This window comes from Gavia stellata, unplaced genomic scaffold, assembly GCF_030936135.1.
Source record: "Gavia stellata isolate bGavSte3 unplaced genomic scaffold, bGavSte3.hap2 HAP2_SCAFFOLD_44, whole genome shotgun sequence".
Lineage (NCBI taxonomy): Eukaryota > Metazoa > Chordata > Aves > Gaviiformes > Gaviidae > Gavia > Gavia stellata.
The window spans coordinates 410,690-431,490 of NW_026777121.1; the positions used below are offsets into that span (position 1 = coordinate 410,690).

The 20,801-nt window shown below is 45.5% G+C and overlaps 1 protein-coding gene and 1 long non-coding RNA gene across 2 annotated transcripts in view; both read right to left on the reverse strand.

Annotated features, from left to right (window-relative positions):
- Nucleotides 1–17,965, reverse strand: part of LOC132321701 (acrosin-like) — a 50,085-nt gene extending 32,120 nt beyond the window's left edge. The window contains 3 exon segments of the mRNA XM_059835146.1: nt 17,383–17,495; nt 17,497–17,587; nt 17,904–17,965. Of these exon segments, the coding sequence (XP_059691129.1) occupies nt 17,383–17,495; nt 17,497–17,587; nt 17,904–17,965 (266 nt within the window).
- On the reverse strand, nt 14,508–16,918 carry LOC132321734 (uncharacterized). Its single transcript, XR_009484860.1, has 3 exons — nt 16,884–16,918; nt 16,385–16,422; nt 14,508–14,693 (listed from the first exon to the last, which is right to left on the reverse strand). It is a non-coding gene; the product is annotated as an uncharacterized LOC132321734 (long non-coding RNA).
- Nucleotides 17,966–20,801: the final 2,836 nt, after the last annotated feature.

Here is a 20,801-nt window from a genome sequence, read left to right on the forward strand (position 1 = left end):
CAGAGCAGGTCTGCGATGGTATCTTCCCTAACATCCCTCCTCTCTTAAGCTTTTATACTATTCTTACTTTACAGGTGGAGCTTGAGTGACTCTAGTCATATTTGTCTTTGTTGTAATTGGTGTAAAAGTTTCTCGCTTTGCTTTTAAAGGTAGAGACCAAGAAAAATTCAGAGCGCAGGCTCAGTGAGGGGTGGTCGCACCTTGGAGGTGGGTAGCTTTGGGATGGAGGTGCGTTTTTTAGTATTATAATGAGATTATAATGAGTATTTTGTCAAAAGGTGAGAGACTGTCGGCCCATTCCCAGGCACTCCGCTACACACCATTACACACACTAAATAGGTTATTGTATCTTTGTACAATAGCATTGTCTTTGACCAGGTACCTATCCTAGTTATCAGGGTGAGTCTCCATCGCATTGTTCCATAGCACCTTCCAGTTCCTGTCTTATCACAGAGCCTGGCCGCGGTGTCTCTACTCTGCTCCACCCTCTGTACAGTTTCTCTTAGAGTCAGCACACCAAGCTCCCCTGGCATTGCCAACACCTAAGGTTGCCTAGGGAACTTCTGCGGGATGGAACTCTTGCATGACCACCCCGAAAGTTTCTTCAGTGCTGTACCTTTCCTAAAAATGCAAATATACATTTAATTTCCAAGTCACCTCCAGCAATAATTCCACAATGCCCAAGGGTGAAGAGCTCCGAAAACCCACCAGGGTGGAGTGCTCCTAAAACAATACCAAACACTGCAGGAGTCCCACCAAAAAAAAGATGCAGGAATCCCCCAAAAAGGTAACGGTGACCAGCTCCCCAAACCCAAAATGGTGAGGCACTCCTGCGGGGCAGCAGGCTGAGGCACTCCAGAAACCCCGGCTTTTGTAATGTTCCAAAAACCAGCAAAGCCCTAAAGGGCTCCAGAAAACAAAACAGTGAACCCTTCAAACAAGCCCCATGGTGCAGAGTCCCGAAAAAGTACCGGGTTGGAGAGCTTCAAAACAGACCCAGGGTGCAGGACTCCACAAAATACACCAAACAGTTCAGAAACTGCCCCCAAAGGGTGCAGGAGTCCCCCAGAAAAACACCAAACGGTGCAGGACTCCCCCAGAAAGATAAGTGAATGATTCCCAAAAAACAAATCGTCAGGCACTCCTGCCGGGTGGCGCGGTGAGGCACTCCAAACATCCCGGGTTTTGTAATATTCCAAAACATAGCAAAACCATAGAAGGCTCCAAAACCCAAAATGGTAAAGTCCTCCAAACAAGCCTCAGGGGGCAGAGCTCCAAAAAGGACCGGCTTGGAGAGCTCCAAAAAAGCCCCAGGCTGCAGGACTCCCAAAAAACCCACCAAACTGTGCAGAATTTCCCCCAAAATAACCTTAAAATGGTACACTACTCCCTCCAAAAAAACACCAAACGCTGCAAGACTCCTCCAGAAAATACTAACTGGGAATGGCTCTGAAAAACCAAATGGCGAGGCACTCCTCCAGGGCGGCGTTGTGAAGGCCTTCAGAAATCTTGGGTCCTGCAATATTCCAAAAAATACCAAAACCGCAAAAGGCCGCCGAAAAACAAAACTGTGAAGCACTCCAAACAAGCCCCAGGGTGCAGAGCCCCCAGACACACAGAGGGTGCAGGACTCCCCAAAAGAATACCAAATGGTGAACAGCTCCCAAAACACCAAATGCGGATGCACTCCTCCGGGGCAGCGCAGGGAGGTGAAGCACTCCAAAAAATCCCGGGTTTGGTAAAATTTCAAAAAATAGCAAAACTGTGAAGGGCTCCCTCCCAAAACAAATAAAATGGTGAAGCCCTTGAAAAAAGCCCCAGTGTGCAGGGCTCCCCCCTAAAAAAAACCCAAATTGTGAAGGACTCCCAAAAGCCCCAAACTGTGAAGGACGCCCAAAAAAACAAATGGTGATGCAGTCCTCCAGGACGGCGCGGTGAAGCACTCCAAAAAATGCCAGGTCTCCTACTATTCCACAGAATAGCAAAACTGTAAAGGGTTCCCAAAATACAAAATGGTGAAGCCCTCCAAACAAGCCACAGGGTGCAGAGCTCCAAAAAACCACCGGGTTGGACTGCTCCCAAAAAGCCCCAGGGTGGAGAGCTCCAAACACCACTACGAGGGAGGACTCTGAAAAAGCCCAGGATGGAGCACTCTTAAAAAGCACCGGGGTTAAGCGCTCCAAAATATCCAACTGGTGAAGCAAACCAAAAAAGCCCCGCAAAGAGGGCTCCCAAAAAGCCAAACAGTGACAGACTCCCAGAAAAACCAAATGGTGAAGCACTCCTCTGGGGTGGCGCAGTGATGCACTCCAGAAATGCCGGGTCCTGTAGCATTCCAGAAAATAGTGAAACCATGAAGGGCTTCCAAAAAAACGAAATGGTGAAGCATTCCAAAAAAGCCCCGGGGTGCAGAGCTCCAAAACACCCAAGTGATGGAGCGCTCCCAAAAAGCCCCATGGTGAAGCGCTCCCAAAAAGCCCCCGACAGAAAGCTCCAAAAGCGCCACACAGTGCAGGACTGCGAGAAAAGCCCCACGGTGCAGTAAAGCACTCCTCCAGAGCCATATGGTGATGTGCTCCTCACATGCTTCAAAACTAGCGTGGGCAATCCTAGATTGGGGGCAATCCTAGAAAACAGCAGTGGAATAGGTATTTTTATTCCCTTTCGGAAATTCCCAGCCAACAACTCTACAATGCTCCTGCCAATCTCCTAAAGACAGTCATTCCTAGCAAGTCCTGTCAAAGTCCTTGAATGCATCCCAATTCTTCATCTCCTAGGGGTTCCTGGGAAATTCCTCATTTCTCCCTCGTTTTGCTGTGCCAGAGAGCCACACTACACATTTCCACAACGGAAAGGCTGCCTGCGCAAAGCCAGACTGCACCTGAGGGGGACACAAATGCCACACCTCTTCCCAGACCCCTGCTATTTACTGCACAGGGATTAGTCCATTCTGTGGCCAACTGCTCTTCATGCTTCCTAGAGAGCTTTCACCCTTCACAGGTGGCACCTCCACAGGGGCACAACCCACTTCTCTGCCTTTGAGGAAACCCGCAACCCACAGGCGGCCCTTTCTCGCTGAGATACAAGGTGGCCCCCAAAACATTCCCCTCAGCCCCTTCAAATGACCACCTGCAGAGCTCCCAGTTCACCTGGGAGCCACCTCTCTGCTCCTCTGGTCACTCTCACCTCGCCCTCGCTGTTCACCTGCTACCCAAGCAGCACAAAGTCCACGTCCGTGGCAATGCAGAAGGCTCAGCCGAGCTCCCCAGGCTGAAGCTAGAAGACATTCAGACAGCAGAGCCTCGGCGGATGGACAAAAGGGTTGGGACTATGTCCCTGCTTGCCATCTATAGCTTGACTAGAACTTGACAGTATGTTACCTGCCTACACTCAGAAGAGTCTGGCTGAGGGGTTTGCACCTGTGAACGGGGCATAAACAAGACAGTATGTATTTTACACGGAAACAAAAGAGCCTCACCTTGCTTAGCTGAAGCTTGCTTCATTTCCTTTACATTGTCTGTACATTGCATATATTCTACATAGGGAACAAGTCCTGCATTGCCCAAGCGAGGCAACTTCTGCCTGCATGTAAAATACACACAGCTAGGACACCATCTAGGTACCTTCATACGCATAGAATATACACAGAAAACATGCAGCAAGTATAAACAGAATATAGACGGAGAAACACAGAGAGATGCATCCAAATACATGTCTTTCGTCAACATAGAGAAACACCCCCACCCCCCCCGCACGGTCTATACAGAACATCCACAGACATGATACACTATCTGCAGGAGGAGAAGCCTCAGCTGACCTCATCTCACTGAGGCTTTTTTCCTCTCTCTATTCAGAAGACAGAGTATCTACACATAAAAATAGTATACAGACACAGGAAGCACAACCATGTAGATGCACTCTCTGCACAGAACACACACATAGAACGTGCAGAATAGACGTACAGTGTGTCAGCTGCATACGGACTGCACAAAGCAGACAGACAGGTGAGGGGAAGTTACGCTTTATGTCCAGCATGAATGTTGATGTCTTTATGTGGAGTCAATACTGTCTCTACATGGAACGCAGCCATTTTCAAGGCCAACGGAGGAAGGGCATTTCTCTCTGTGTGTGGAGCGTATGCTGTCCTGACTTGGAACACATGCACATGGATACACATACTTTACGCATACACGGAATATACGCACACAAGGTGATGAGAGGCTTTTCTGTCTGCACAGAGACTATATGGGCTAAATGTAATACACGTACATAGAAAAGCAGTGCCTCGCCTACCTCGACATCGAATACCAACCATCTGCGTACACGCAACATACCTGCAACAAGGGGAAGCTTTTCTGTTGCTATACAGACTACATACTGTCTTCCTCACCACTGCGCATGGACAGGCAAAGCCAGGCTTGCTTGCTCAGCATGTATCAGGCTATACTCTGCCTATCAGAAAAGAGACAGGGAGGCTTTTCTCTCCAGATACAGACTGTATTTTGTCTGTAGATAGACTGTATGCAGGCAAAGCATGTCTAGTCATAGACTAGATACTGCCAAGGCAGGGCTTTTTGGTCTGCTTATACAGTGTACGCCGGCCGTATAGAGGACAGAAACCAACAGAAGGGTGAGGTGGGGCGATAGCTTTCTCTCACCGTACAGACTGTAAAAATGGCTGTACGGAGAATACACATGGAGAGCACCGCACTCCACTGCCCTGTCAGGACACAGACCGTATCAGGCACACTCTGCCTACAGAAGCACACAAACAGGGGAGGTGAGGCTTTTCTCTTTGCAGAGCAAACACTCGGTGCACACCGGTAGTAAGTACGGGTGCTCAGGGCCATGCTGCTCCAGGGAGGCTGATGAAGCTCATCAGGCCCTCATCCCCACAACATCCAGGGGGAAGAGCCCCTCACCCTGGCAGGGCTGTCCTCAGGAAGGCTCAAGTAGGAGCAAACACATCCTGCTGCTTAGCACCATCGGGCTGGTGGCACAGTCAGGACTTCGGCTCCTATGACCACAGGACCCTTCTTTGAGGAGCACAAGGAATAAGGACTGCTGGCCCAGGGACAGGGCTTCCTTGACTGAGCAGGCAAGAGAGTCTCTGCTAGCATATGCTTTGCCCAGCAATACCTCAGCGCAAAAGGCAGAGCTGACAGCCTTGACGAAGGCGTTAGAACTGAGCGAAGGAAAGAGAGTAAACATTTGGACTGACTCAAAGGATGCTTTTGGTGTAGTACGTGTCCATGGGATATTATGGAAAGAAAGAGGACTATTATCCTCTCAAAGGGGCAAACATCAAATACAAAGAGGAAATACTGGAATTGTTCCAAGCAGTCCAGAGACCGATCAAAGCGGCAATCGTGCGCTGTAAAGCACATCAATCAGGAAACAGGAAAGAAGCTATAGGGAACAATTAGCTGATAGAACAGCTAAAGGAATAGCACAAAGGAATGCCTTACAAATGGCATTAATTCCTACAAAGAACATTACATTACCAAAAGAGAAACCTCAATATTCGGAGGAAGATGAGAAACTAGGGAAGTTATTAGACGCAAAAAGGAATTTAGCAGGATGGTGGGTCACAGTTCAGGGACAGGTAGTAATTCCCCCACTTCCGATGAGAGAAATATTACAAACAAAACATAAAGAGTGCCATTGGGGTCCAGAAGCATTAGTCACCTTTTTAAAGAGATATGTGGTGTCTCTAAGAATGTTAGAAGTGGCTCAAATGATTTCTGCCAAGTGTGAGATTTGTTTGCGAAACAATCCGGTGGTAAAGAGAAGACTTCCAATGGGAACCTTGAAATCGGGAGTACAACCTGGAGATTATTGGCAACTTGATTTTTCAAAATTACCCAGACAAAAAGGGTATCGATACATTCTGGTGGGGGTTGATACTTTTACAGAATGGCCTCAAGCTTTTCCTTGTCAGACCAATCAAGCAAAGAAAATCATTAAATGGTTGTTACAAAAAATAATTCCAAGATTTGGAGCACCTATTGGAATATCTTCTGATAGAGGCCCACATTTTGTTGCAGATGTAGTACAAAATCTTAGCAAAGTTCTGGGAATTACCTGAAATTTACGTACCCCCTGGAGGCCTCAATCGAGTGGAAAAGCAGAAAGAATGAATCAGACATTAAAAAGGCAAATTAGCAAAATACATCGGGAGACAAATTGGCTACTACAACTAGTGAACTGGCTAAATTGCAACAGCCTTTGCAATCTTCCCTATTGGCTTTAGAAACTAATCAGTGGCTGTTGTCAAACATAGTACCAAAATGGGAAAAGGTGAATGGAGACGACCAGGAAATGATTGTAGATGGACTCGGTGTGGTCCAAGATAACCTATCTTTGGCTCCCAGTTGTATCCAGGCTCAACTGTGGGCGCAATCAGTAGCTGCTTCAATCATAAGAGAGGGTGAAGAAGGCACTCTCCCCACCAAGATTCGAAAAATAATCTGCGAGAGTGCCACTAATTTAGAGAAAAAACTCCAGTCCTGGTGGAATTTGGTAAACTTTACCTACGATCCCGTCACAAGTACAGCCACAACTTTTGTATGAACTATACACAATGCTTCAATATATTCGACTTACCCTGTTATTGCATTAGGATTGAATCACAATGGAACCATACTCTATCCATTTGAGCACAGAATATGAGCCCAAAAAGTGGGACAGAAATGACAAACTCTAGATTTTGAACAACAAGGGTTGTTGTACGAGAACAACAAGGCTTCATCTGTGAAGGTAATGCAATCACAGGTCGGGATATCTGTTTAGATACTGAACAAAATGTTTGCCATTTTGAGACTCGCCCTGACGAAAACCCTGAAACACTGCTTATATACATATATTGGTAAGGGCTGTGTATGTTTGAGAACAGCTTGTGATTTTATATCCGTAGATGATGTAGTTATAGATACTAGGAATCACTCAGATTTTTGCGTTTGTAATTTCACTGAAATCATGGGACGTGATTTTTTTTTCTTATTTGACTCCAGTCACACCTCACCAGCTCTTGCAATCTAATTATACATCAATTCAGGAACTGTTGCCTACACCCATTGGATTGAATCTCACTTTAGTGAAACAATTGCTACAACACCAGGATTTAATCAAAATTTTGAAAAAGGTCAAGGAAAATGGACAAAGAACTTTAATAACTCTTCATCACAATGTAGAAGAAATACACCGTGTTTTAGGGAGGGTGGAAAAGGATGCGGAACATAAATGGCGGGACACTCTTTTCGGGTGGTCACCTACTGCTACAGGCATCCTAAATAAGTTATGCCACCCTATCGTTGTTCTCCTGATATTGATTTTTAATCAGTCTGGTTTTATCAAGAATATATTATAAACTGGAGGATGATGAATCGATTAACTCGTTTGGCATCTATACTTGATGCACATAATCTACTTAACTGATTAAAATCAAACTACTGAAATCATTTTCAAAACTTTCAAAGGGGGGAATTGTTGTAAATACTCTGATTTTTCTAAAATAATCACAATATGATCATATAGAAAGGTTAAATTTGATTAATAAATAAAATAATAAAATACAAATGCGTAAGTTAGGATTCTTAAGTTAGAAACAATAACCATAGGAACCTCACCAGGGAGTCGCTCTTCTGTACTAAGGAACCAACAGTGACGAGATGGAACGATGAAGAATCAAATAGAAAAGTCTTGTTTGAGTCCTGTGACAATGTGACCTGATACGCACCAGTGATGTGGCTTGGAAAATTCCTTACCTTTCCCATCTTGATTCGAATATCAAGAATGCCAATCAATAAATATTAATAGAAATAACCACTGATTAATTTAAGTATGGATATTGAGAGAATAGTATAATCCAGAGAGCGATTAATAAAAATTAAATTATATATATTCTGTATGAAGGTAACCAGGTATGATTTATCTGTGATTCAATCATAAACTAACTGTTGAACAATGTAGCATTGTGAATAGGTAGAATTTGCCTGTCAAGAGAACGATAAGTTACAGGCCTGGCCCCTAAACCGAGGAAAACTTAAGAAGATTCCAAGAATGGGATTTAGCATGCGCAAAGATGGGGTTCAACTAGAGGACACCATGAGGAAGACTATGGACGACCACCAGAGGACCTTAGACGACCACCTGCGTACCTGAAGGCGCATGCGTCACGAGCATTTACATAGACTAACGAGTTCTCGGAAACTCTATGAATATGTTAACTGTTTCTTGGAAATATGATGAATATGTATCCTTTGATTGTACACAACTTCTGTAGCAGAGAAACTAAACACGCACACTAGGTGGTGCGATCCCCTGTGCGTCCAGCGCTGCACTAAAGAAGTGCCTGCTCACCTACATACACTGTGTAGATGAGTTTTTATATTACAGATTTGTAACAGTTATCACAAAAAACCAAGCATACTTAACTGCTTCATCCATCAAAATACATTCAAGAAGCTTGGGCCAAATCCCATCCACTCCACAGAACCAGAAACCTATAGATGCCAACAAATGCTGATATGACTACCCGCTTCACAAGTCAATTCCTTCTATGTCTGACTATACACGTTCGGTTCCATTTTTTGGAGAGAAAGTACTGTTAGGTGGCACACATACTGAATTCCCTTCCCAAACAAACATTTGGCTCGCGGTATTTGAGAGCTCCCAGCTCGCCTGATTCCTCTTTTTCACAGGAGGCATTACTTGTCTGTACCATGGGAGTTGCTTCCTCCAGGGTGTATCTGAAAGGGAGCACTCTAGCAGGTCTGCAGGCATATCTAAACTATACAGGGAGTCACGCTGCCAAGAAACCAAAACCAGTTTTAGAACCAATAAAGCCACCATCAGCTATCTAGTTTTCAGAACATGAACAAGTGCCATGGTACAGCCCTAGGCTGATTGCATCTGGTCCACACATTTCTGCATGGCTCACACTAACAAAGGAGCTTTGTGTTCCCACAGGATGGTATGCAAGATTTGTTGAGAACACTGCCTACCTTCACACTGTAAAAGCAGATACAAAAATAGGTTCAGCTCTTCTGCTGGTTTCCCTTTGCCTGTTTTTAAGCTGATGCAGTTCCTGATTTTTAATCAGCACCGCTGTTACCGCACGCTCTGTATATTGCAGATTCACGCTGCGCTCTCCCCCCAGACAGAGGTAGTCTTTGCTGTGAAAAACTGTAGCACAGCCCTCAGTTTTCACCTTTGGATAGAGCCACTCTTGAAAGCAACAAAGGGTTCTTGTACAGAAAGAACATTTTTGAAACAGGTGAAAGAAAGGCAAGGAAAAAAAGAAAAGAAAAAAGACTTCCGCGTCTCTTGAACAGAGTTCAAATCAAGAACAGGGTAGAAAATCCGCGCAATAAACAGCGATAAGGAATAATATTAGAATAAGATTTTTGCAACAAGTCACAAAAACTTATTTCTATCATTAGAAGACATCATTATACCTATGCCCAGTTTCAGCTAAGCCAACTTACAAGGCAGGTTGCATTGTTACAACTTCTAGTTCGCAATAAAAGACTATCCGATGTGTCTTTTCTACCCTCTTTTTTTCTTCAATCTTGCAGTTAGATAGAAGACACTAGAAACAGTGCTCGACCATTTCCCTTATAGTGAAGCAGTAACTGCAAGTAAAGGTCACATTTTATTTACTAGAACCAGAACTTCACTCCAGCATCTCTTCAACAAGTGTGGTTGACTCTAAAGCTTAGGAACATACAGGAAACAGGCTAATCAAAACACTTACTTAGGTAATAGCTGTCCAAGATGCTGTGACAACAGACAGTCTTTCACCTTAGTGAGTATTTCTATCTTTTCCTCAAGTTTATAACAGTTTTACATTAAACTAACAAATTCTAGCAACAGAGAGAGGCATCGATTTAGGAAATAGCTCTTGCAAAACTTTTTTTTTGGTTATTTTGTGCATAGTGCAAACAACGTTAATTTCAAGAAATGGTTGAAATTTGGATTACGTAAGCAATACCTACTGAGTAACTACTTCACTGTATAGTACAAAAAAGATTAAATCCCTTCTTGACATTCTAGCTGAACTTCCCAGATGACTCACTGTAAAAAAAATAACATGCTTCCTTAAAAAGGGACTGATGAGAGATACTCGAGAAATGTTGGAAAACTTTCTATATTGGCATTTCCTCTATCAAAGGCATGAGCATGAGCAATAAGTTACGCACTGGATGCTAAAAATCTTAACTGCCACCTTGTCAAGGGCAAGACTCTGCTGTCCTTTGTTTCACTGCACACCTTTGACAAGTGATTGACTCCATTTTCTCTGTACCTTCCTACTGGCTATTCCTATCTGCAACTAGGATCTTCCATGAGCTCTCTCTTCTTAAGGCTGAAGAAACCCGGTCTCTCCTCATACATCGTGTGCTCCCAAACCATCTTGGTGGCCCTCCGTCGGACTCGCTCCACTACATCAACCTCTCTCGTTTTGGGGAGCCCAAAACTGGGCGCAAGCTGGCTCACTGGACACAGCACTCCAAACGCTGTCTCACAAGTACCACTAGAGCTGAAGGATCACTTTCCCAGACCTGCTGGCTACACTCTTGCTAGCACAGCCCAGGATGCAGTTTGCCTTTTTTTGCCTCAAGAATACATTGCTGACTCATGTTCAATTCTTGGCTACCTGAATCCCAAAATCTTTTTCTGTAAGTTACACAAAAGCATTCAGACAATAATTCTCCACTGAAACACAACATCAATCTGTGTTTTCAGCTTTCGGCAAGCTTTTCTTTCAACACATTTTTCATTAAGGAGATGAAACGTGGCCAGCACAACCACAAGTTTGGGGGGTTTTTTTAGGGTTGGGGAGGTGGAACAAGACGACAGGGAGTGTTTTAAAGTATTTGGAAGGAAAGGAAAAATAGCATCTTCAGCCCTTTCAAATGTACAAGATACAATCCTAGATCATCCCGCCTCCATCATACTGATCATCCCTCCCAAAACAAAGGATCGTTCACATGGAGTAGTTCACCTCTGCTCCAGCAGCAAACACACTCATCACTAAGTGACAACACTTCTCCTTCCTCTCTCTCTCTCTCTCTCGCACTTGGGTTCCACCAGTTACAATCAGACAACCAGCTAGATTCTGCCCAAGAATTAAGATCTTTCCCTTCCACTCCTACGGAAACTTTTCAATTCAGTTTAGCAAGCAAAATGCCCACAAAAGGCACTGCATGACATCTATCAGATGGCTGCCCTGTCAGGAAAACCTAACCATTCTGAAAGCCCTCATCTTGTAATCATTCTCCTTAATGCCAGGAAAACACTTTACCTCCTCACCTTCAAATCAGAAAGGGATCAAAGGGGCATTTTAAAAAAGTGTAATTAAGACTAAAAACATTCAACAACAGCTTGACAGCTCTGAACATTCACCCCAAAAAACTGAATTATGCGACTTGTCCCATATTGTTACCTGTAATTTCGTATCCATATGCAGCCAGCTGTCCAGCCATATATGCACCATCTGAATTATTGTGAGAACATCCCCATGTACGAATCCACATTTTCTGAGCACCAGGAATAACGCTGTTAAGGAAAAATTAACGAAGAAGTTAAAAGATGAACAAGCTTCCCCATCAGGCCCACTGAACAGACTCAATTAATTGTAGTTCTTCAACTATAAAATAAGCAACACAAACAGTAACAACTCCAAAACAGGCAGGGAAAAACATTATAATTATGCGAGTTTAGTGTAGCGGGTAATAGATCTGGCTGGGATAGAGTTAACTTTCTCCACAGCAACCCGTATGATGCTGTGTTGTGTATTTATGACTCAAACAGTGGTGATAACACACCTGTGGTTTAGCTATTGTGGAACAGTGCTTGCACAGCATCACAACCTCCTGTTGCCCACCGTGCTCCACCCCGCCACAAGCAGGCTGGAGATGGACAAGAGGCTGGGAGGGAACATGGACAGAATAGCTGACCCAAACTGACCAAAAGGATAATCCATACCAGATGACATCATGCTCAGCAATAAAAACTGGTGGTTTGGTCTTCCCAAACTAACCATTGTTCTGAGACTGATTGGGCATCAGTCTGCTTGTGGGAGGTGGTGAGCAATTGCTTTTGCATCCCTTGAAGTTTATCCTTACTCTTGCCTTCACTTAAACTGTCTTTACCCCAACCCACAAGTTTTCTCGCTTTTGCTCTTCCAGTTAGCTCCCTCAGCCTACTGAGAGGAGGGCTGAGCAAGTGGCTGGGTGGCTGCTCAGTTGTTGGCCAGGGTCAAGCCACCACAAGTGGCAAGAAAAGAGTTTTAGAACGGAGAATGTACAAGAGCTGTAGGATAAGAAGAGATTCAGTACGCTGCAGTTGTATTTGAAAAAACAAACCAAACAACTCACTTTCTGAAAATTATCATTTAACAAGGGACCTTCAAGTGACTGCACTGAAATGAGGCCACCAGCAAACAAACTGTTAGAGCTAAACTGCGGCCTTTTGATATTATGGCACCCATTGACTGTACTTCCCTCCATACAAGGCATCTTTATAAATTCTTAATTTAAGCCTGCCACCAGCCACACTAACGTCTGAAAGCTCATATCCCAACCTTTCTGGGCTACAGAAGCAGCATGGCAGATGTGCACCACGGAGCTGGCACACACAATGGTTTAAGAACCAACAAAAAATTCTGCAAGAAGCTCTCACTGAAACTCCTGGGATAAATGTGCCAATGAGCTAAAGATGCCAGTACAAGAACAACAGACATCCTGCAACACCATCCTTTGCCCTGCCCACATTTTTTTTTTTTCCTCCCCCACGCTTCTTTTTTTAAAGCTACTTCCCCTAGCTAGAAACCAAAAATTGTTGATGGCACATTAATGATCATTAGACGTGTGCAACACGTGTTGCACATATACAATGTATTTAGCATTCCTACTGTCTAAACAACGTACATTCAATGTGCATTCTTGGGTCAAAAACACTAAAATACAGCCTGTTAAATAACATACAGTATTCTCCCGAATACTTAGGAGAATGGAGTGCTAGCGTCAAGTACGTATAGGCCACCGGTTCAGCTGTACACACACTCCTGGCAGAATGGGCCTTCACATAAAGGTGGACTGTTATGCTTATAAAAATCTCTTTTGAACACTAATGAGAAACCAAAATCGAATTTCCTGCACATTCTAGACATACTTTATTTCCATCTTTATAATGCAGGGAAATTTCATCCACCAGCTCAAAATTAAGGGGGGGCAGGGGGAGGAGGAGCAGGGGGTGGCACCAACCAAAATCCAGATCTCTGAAATGCAGTAGAAACTAGAATCGATAACTGAGTTCATTTATACTTTGATCAATTCCACTGCAGCAGAAAGTTGATTCGGCTCCTAGGGGAATCACAAGAAAGAAAAACACAAAAGATACGTTCCATAGTTATTGCATACGATTTCCACTGAAATAAAACAGTAAGTTCAAAAGAAGTCTCACTGTATCACTTGCAGGAGGATGTACAAACAACAAGTACAGCCTTTGGAAATCCCAGGTTCCAGAAACCAGCTGGAAAGACTGAAGCAAGGAAGATGTACCCTTGGTGGAAGAGGGGCAGGTCAGGGAATACTTCAGCAAACTGGACATACCTAAGTCCCTGGGCCCTGATGGGATGCACCCACAAGAGAGAGATGGACATACTGGAGACAGTCCAACAAAGGGCCATGAAGATGGTTAAGGGACTGGAGCATCTCTCCTAAGAGGAGAGGCTGAGAGAGCTGGCACTGTTCAGCCTGCAAGAGAAAGGCTCGGGGGAAGCTCATCAATGGATATTAAATACCTGAAGGGAGGGTCCAAAGAGGACAGACACAGGCTCTTTTCAGAGGTGCCCAGTGACAGGCCAGGAGGCAACGGGCACAAACTGAAACACAGGGTCCCTCTGAACATCACGAAACACTTTTTGACTGTGAGGCTGACTGAGCGCTGGCACAGGTTGCCCAAGGAGGTGGTGGAATCTCCCTCTTTAGAGCTATTCAAAAACTAGCTAGGCACGGTCCTGGCCACCTGGCTGTAGGTGGCCCTGCTGAAGCAGGGGGTTTGGAGAAGATGACCTCCAGAGGTCCCCTCCAGCCTCAATCCTTTCGTGATTCTCAGAATTTTATTCTTATTTCTCATTCCAGATGGCACAAGGCTACTCCAGGACTGCATTTTGAAGAGCTCAGCTTCTATTTAGGTAATTAAGGCGAAGCAGACAATTTTTCAGAAACGTTTTACACATACAAGCTGAAGTAACAGGAACCATTTTTCCAGTCTGATTACTCCATTAATCAATATCTCAGTCATAACTGATTTCTAGAGAAAGTTTGTCTAGGGCAAGAAATCTGCCCAGGATTTATTGTTCATTATCACTACATTTTATCAACACTATTTTACTCATTTTTATCTTGTATTCAAATTTTACACTATGAGACAATGAGAACTTCCACCTTATTTTTAGAAGCTGACAGTGCACACAAGATACGAGCAAAGCAACAAGATAGGGTTGATGGAAGAATTTACCTGTCACTTGGGGGATCATCGTCTGCCTGAGTATTTTTTTGTGAATTGCGTTTTCGCACTTTTGGAAAAACATTCTTTCTTACAAACTGCCGATCACGTGGCTTCAAATCTTCTGCTGACACAGTGTCTTCAATAGCTTCAAGCACTGGTTCACAGGCAGCAGGCATCTTCAAGAAGCATTAGAGAAGACTGGTATTAGCAAGCATTTGAATACAAAGCCAAGGCCTAGTATCTACTGCATATGTTCTCATAAAGAAAAGTCAGATGTATTTCTACATATACCTGCGACAGATCATATAGATGAGGGAAGGTGAGCACATAAAAACAATCAACTACCCAGAGATATTTCCTGAGGCCCTCTTCCCCCGAGATCTCAAACACAGGCAGGGAGAAAGCCACAAACCAGAGAGAGTTTTTTAATTTTTTTTTTTAATAATCTGTACCTTGCCATCTTCTAACTCAAAAACCCTGCAGCTCCTCTGACGTGACGTATCCAAGATACAAGTATTCTTAACCATGTCAGGCAGCACAGTGGAATACTGAGTTCATGTTATGCGATAGATATGCTTCCACTCACATCACAGAAGAATGAAAGACACAGCATTCAAGCGCCTCCTTCAGAGGTTGTTCTGGCTCTTTTATTTGTGTGCTGAAAACAGGTGCACAGTATTTCAATGTCTTCATAGTCCTTTTGAAAAGAAACCAAACTATTCCTAGAATTCCCGATCCCACAGGACTTTCATTTGAATTACTTCATCCATTAGGACAGCAAAAGAAAAATTCCTGTCCTCAGGTACAAGGTGTTAAACAACTACACCTAGCTAACATCAAATAGCCAATTACCATCTGGCTCATATAATACACGAGAAAATCATTAAAATCTATTTATATTTTCCACAAGAAAGTAAATATACACGCATCTATAGCTCCCAGCAGATCTCAAGATCCAGATCAGTTGTCAGGAAAGGAAAAAAAAGTTATTTACTAAAGGAGCCTGTGAAAAACAAAACAAAGCTATGCATTAATTACACGCCTCACACTGTGCTGTGTGTAATTCTTCATCAGAATAATGTCTGATTTAGCATTGGAAACTTGGTTTTGTACATGTCTCAACAGTTTACTAAGGAAATCACACAGGGGCATTTCACAGAGTTTACAGGGAAAACACAACACTTTCCTAACTGGCAGTGAAGAACAAAAGAAACAAGGCTTTCATTTCTTTAAAACCAGATTTCAGGAACAGAAATCTCAGGCTACTGGCAACACCTCAAAGTATTTTGTACACAACTGAATTACTCAAGGACATAAGAAGTTAAACACCTGTGCATTTTCCCCCGGTGTGAGTCCTTCAGTCCATCTTGCAAAGTACACTTCAAAATCAAACTTCATATAACTTTTATAACATTTAACTTAAAAAGGAATATGATGATGTCACAAAGAGGATGCATCTGACAAAGATATAGAAGCGTTTAGCATTCTTCTAGATCAAAAATCCCAGGATCGCTAAAAATGCCACAAAGGATGAACCAAAATAAAAAGCTGTGGAAAGTCTAGCAATAAAGAATACTGGGGGGGGGGGGGGGGGGTGTGAGGCGACATCTCTTACACCACTTTATACTGTTGTAAATATTCTGATTTTTTACATCAAAATATGATTATATACTTTATACCACTAACAGTATGTACAAATAGGTAAAGTTATCTACTCAATACAGGGAAGGAAAAAAGGTTTTGATTTGTTGTTTTTTCTCTCTTCCAGAAAAATACCTGCTATAATGGAGCAGCTGGCAAAACAAAGCAGCTTAGTTTATTTCCGTGGCCCCCAAAAGAACGAATACAGCCAAAAGAAAAGTCATACCTTCTGAAGCAAGGTCTAAATCCTCTTGGAGAATAATCCTGGGGAAAAAAAAGAACAAAAAGCCATGGCAGGAACGAGCAGAACTAGCGGACAGAGAACCATGAGTTCGTGTTCTTGTCCAACAAGCATTCATGCCCCCTTTGCAGAAACGCGTTTCTTGCTCACTCTGACCTCCTTCAGACCGGGTACACACGCTGACTCGCTGACGGCACCCGACCCCCGGGCAGCAACCCGGCCGCCAGAACCTCTGGAGGCTCCCGCCAAAGGGGCCACCCCCCCCCGGCTTTAACGCGCAGCCCAGAGGAGGCCCCGCAGAGGACGGGAGCATCGCGCGGGGGGGGGTGGGGAGAAGGAGCGGGGGAGGGAGTGGGGGAGGGAGAGGGGGGAGGGAGTGGGGGGAGGGAGTGGGGAGGGGGAGAGAGAGGGGAAGGGGAGAGAGTGGGGAAGGGGAGGGAGTGGGGAAGGGGAAGGGGCCTCCACGGCGAGCCCCGGCTCTCACCCCGCCGGGCCCCGCACGCCCTCAGCAGGGCTCCGCCATCGCGGCCGCCGCGCCCCGCCTCAAGCCCCCGCGCGCGCGCAGCAGCGCCGCGACGGCGGTCGGCAGCGGCCAAACCGGTGCACGCGCTCTGGGACGCAGCCTCGCGAGAGAGAGCGCGGCTGCGCCGCCCGGCGGGGTGGGCAGCGGCAGCGGCGCGGCAGCGCGGGCCTGCCCGTCCCGCTGCGCGACCGCCGAGGGGTTTGTCCGCATGGTTAGCTGTGAAAATTGGCCATTTTATTGGAAGAACTGTCAGTTTTAGCACTTGCGTGCACTCGGAGGCTGCTAGGAAGCAGTGGCACAAGCCCAGCCTTCTCCTGAGCAGTCTGTCAGCTGGGCCCTGGAGTGCCCAGGCACGGGGCGTGCTGCAAGGGAACGGGACGGGACGGGAGTAGCACATGGTGCCGTGCACAGGGCACCTGCTAGTGCTGTGGGGATACCCCCATTCCCTGCTCCTCCTTATCTGGCCTCAGTGAAGAGGTGGGCTGCCGCGAGGACCCACTGTGGGCTGATGAGGGACCCTCCGCACAGATGCCCTGTGCCCGTTTTCCAGGGACCCTGGATGCCGATGATCCAGGAGGGGCCAGGTCGCTGGCTGGGCATCTGTGCCACCCACGACGCGTGACATGCCGTAGTGAGAAGCCATGGGCCGGAGCGCACAGGTCCCTCTGGAAACAGAAACTCCTTACTGTCCTGCTCGAGGGCTTGCTGCTCTTCAGGCTACGAGTCAGCCGTCTTCCCGCTCCACATGCCGTTGCGTGGACAGCAAGGCCAGGGAACCCCGTGGGGCGTGCGTGCATCCACCCCTGTTTCTGCTTTGTCCCCGCAGGCCAGTTGTGCCAGCAGCATGGGTGCTGGCAAGGAACTGAGGTTCCCAGGTGGGGTTCAGGAAGCTGTGGCGAGGCTCAAGGGAACGAGCAGGCACCCTCCAGTGACCCCCATAAGGGTTGCCCAAGTTCCCAGTCAGAGCCTCGGGCCACTTACCCACATGTGCTGTGTGCAGGCCAGCACAGGGCCAGCAGGACGAGGAGGGGGAGCAAATTCATCGCTGCCAGCAACACGTGGCAGCTGCAAGAACGGAGAGCTCGTCGCCACCAGTGCGGCAACCTTGGTTCCGGGGCTGATGTCACAGAGTCGCTGGTTCCGGGTGCTGGGCGTGGTGGCCTCCAAGCATGAGGGGAGGCAGAAGCTGGCATCGGACACCCCCGACAGACCCTCCCCCTGCCAAATGCTGTGCTTGTGGGATGAGGGCGTGCAGGCCCCGTGGCAGGCAGCAGCGCCTGGGTCCAAGCACTGCCTGCTAGTAGCTGGCAGGAAATAAGTGGGGCATCATAGCCTCTTTGGGAAGTTCACTGCCACCCTGCTCCCTGCAGCCGTTTGCCACCAGCTCCTTCCCAAAAAGCATACGCCAGAGAACAGAACTGCTCCAGGCAGTAGGCACATGTCTGGACATTGAAGAGCCGGTCTGGTTACAGCCCCGGCACGCAAGCAGAGATGTGCAAGCCAACTAAGGCAGGCGTACCCAAGCAGTGTCAGCCTTCCGGCACAAAGCCCAGTGAAACGCAGACGCAGCACAGGCCACCCTGAAGATTTCTTCAGTGCTGTACCTTCAATATAAATTTAATTTCTAAGTTACCTCCAGCAATTATTCCACAAGTGGTAGTGATGTTTTACAGGAATAATATATGGAAGTGGTAAGAAAATCTGACTACTTCAAAAGAGGGGATTGATACCAAAGATTTAAACAATTTAGCTGTAAGACAAACCCTTTTGGATAAACCTTATCAGAGAGGGAAGTTACCAAACCTTAAACGGTGATCATCTATGCCCTAACTACATTGCTGAATTGTTATAATGAACACAGACTGAACTCATGTCTCAACTACTGGAAAGGTCCTGGATCTACTATGCATGAGTTAACCAACTCCTCCGTCAGAGTTTGACAACAACAAGAAGAGAACCATTTCAACAGGACTCTTAAAGGCTGTATTATTGCATAATCAAGTTAAATTTGAAATATTATCTATTTCTGTTTCTTTTCCAGGTTGTAAGAAGATGGGATAGATTTGAGAATGTGTGAAAAGGCCTAATTAGAAAAGTGACAAATGCCACCACCTTCTGTCTAAGTGGTGGAACCTAAGTAAAGGGAGATTGAGACTTATGGTGTCGCGTTAAAGGAATGCAGTTTTGAAATTTGTCTGTCAGAGTCCCAGGGCTTTCACTGACCCATTTATCAGAGCCCCAGCAAGAGGACTTGCACTGAGCAGATGCACAAAAATTGAAATGAGTTATTTTATTGAAAGCGACAGAAACAGATTCGAGATTGCCGTTGATAAATTCACTAACTACAACAGAGCTACTAATTAAGGGTAATATTGCTAGCAGACTTGATAGTAATACAAGAACCCGGGGATAACTGTCACCCAGAGGGTGAGAGGCGCAGCGCTTACCCAGAGAGGCGTCCCTGCCTGGGGTGGAGGAAGAGAACACAGCCCGTCGACTGGTCCGTCAGGTATCGAGGTTCTTCTCTCCCACCTTAACAATCATTTTCTCTTGACTGTTATCCCCAAAACGACGAGGTGTCCCCCCCAGGTGTGACGTGTAGCATGATTTGGGTGGAGAGACGAGTGCTATAGTCATATATGTTTAGCATGACCTCTATAATCTTCATTAGCATATGCAGGGGTGTGAGTTGTAATATGCATTTCACAGGTAATGAGGCAAAGGTCAGTTATCGGACACGAAGCCTTTTCAAAGAACAAAGGACCTCTCACATTCCTGTTATCTTACTGTCTTTGCTGACCATAAGCAGGGCTGTCCTGCCTCCACAGGACCCCCTCCTTATCTGCATCCTGTGTTAGCCAGGCAAGTCTCCATTCCCCCGGGTCGCACAAGAGAGAGCAAGGGCAGTCTTAACAGCTCTTTGTGCCCAGGAATCCCACCTCATTATCCAAATTCCACATATGGGAATTATAAAATATATCCAGAAGTCTCCAGGGGGGAAATGTTAGAGAACAGCTTGAAACACAAGGTCAAAAACAAGTGAAAAAGAATGGAAAGAGTGGAAGGAAGATACTTCCTAACGAATGCACCTGGTATTTAGACATGTTAAAGATAAAAACTGTCTCCACTAACTTTCCACTAACTAGCAGTAACGATTAACACAAGGACCAATTTGAGAAAAATAGAACAGAGTGCCAAAATAGTGCCCTGAAGTTAACTTGCCTCACTATAATCTCACGCTCATGTGAAAACCACACCTCCTAGCTAGAAAAAGCCCCCAACCCAAAGAAGGCCGCTACTCTCTGAGCATGCGTAGAGAATTCAAAGAGAACTGTAGCTTTAAGATGAAGGAAGAAAAGTAGTAACCAATAGTTAATTAAGGGGTAGCACCAGGAAGCGTGACTAACGTTGTTAACTGTTTTAAATACCTGTTACGATTTTAAGCCAGTGTGCATGTTAGGAGGAGAAATCCCTCATGCACCCAGCGCTGCAATGAACCAATGTCAGCTTTCTAAACTATCATTTGGTCTGGAGAGTTTTCTTCGTTACAGTTTTGGGTAACAGTTGGCTTATGTGTGACTAGCTCCTCGATCCCCTTGATCCAGTGTTTCCCCGGGAGATTTAGGAACCTTTGTGATCTAACGCATTTGTATCCAGGCTACATTACTCATATTCTTGCTATTTGTACCACCTTTGTGGGCAGTAGTTCTATCACCGGCAATCCAAAAGAGCTTCTGCATCTGTTCCTTTAATACACTACACTATTCATTAATCTAGCCATAAGAGTTCTCATTACACACAACCAAATTCCTTAAGGGTAGCCGTGATAGTTCAGGCAACGTGGTTAGACTGAAAGTGTATGGAGTTACAAGTGCATCT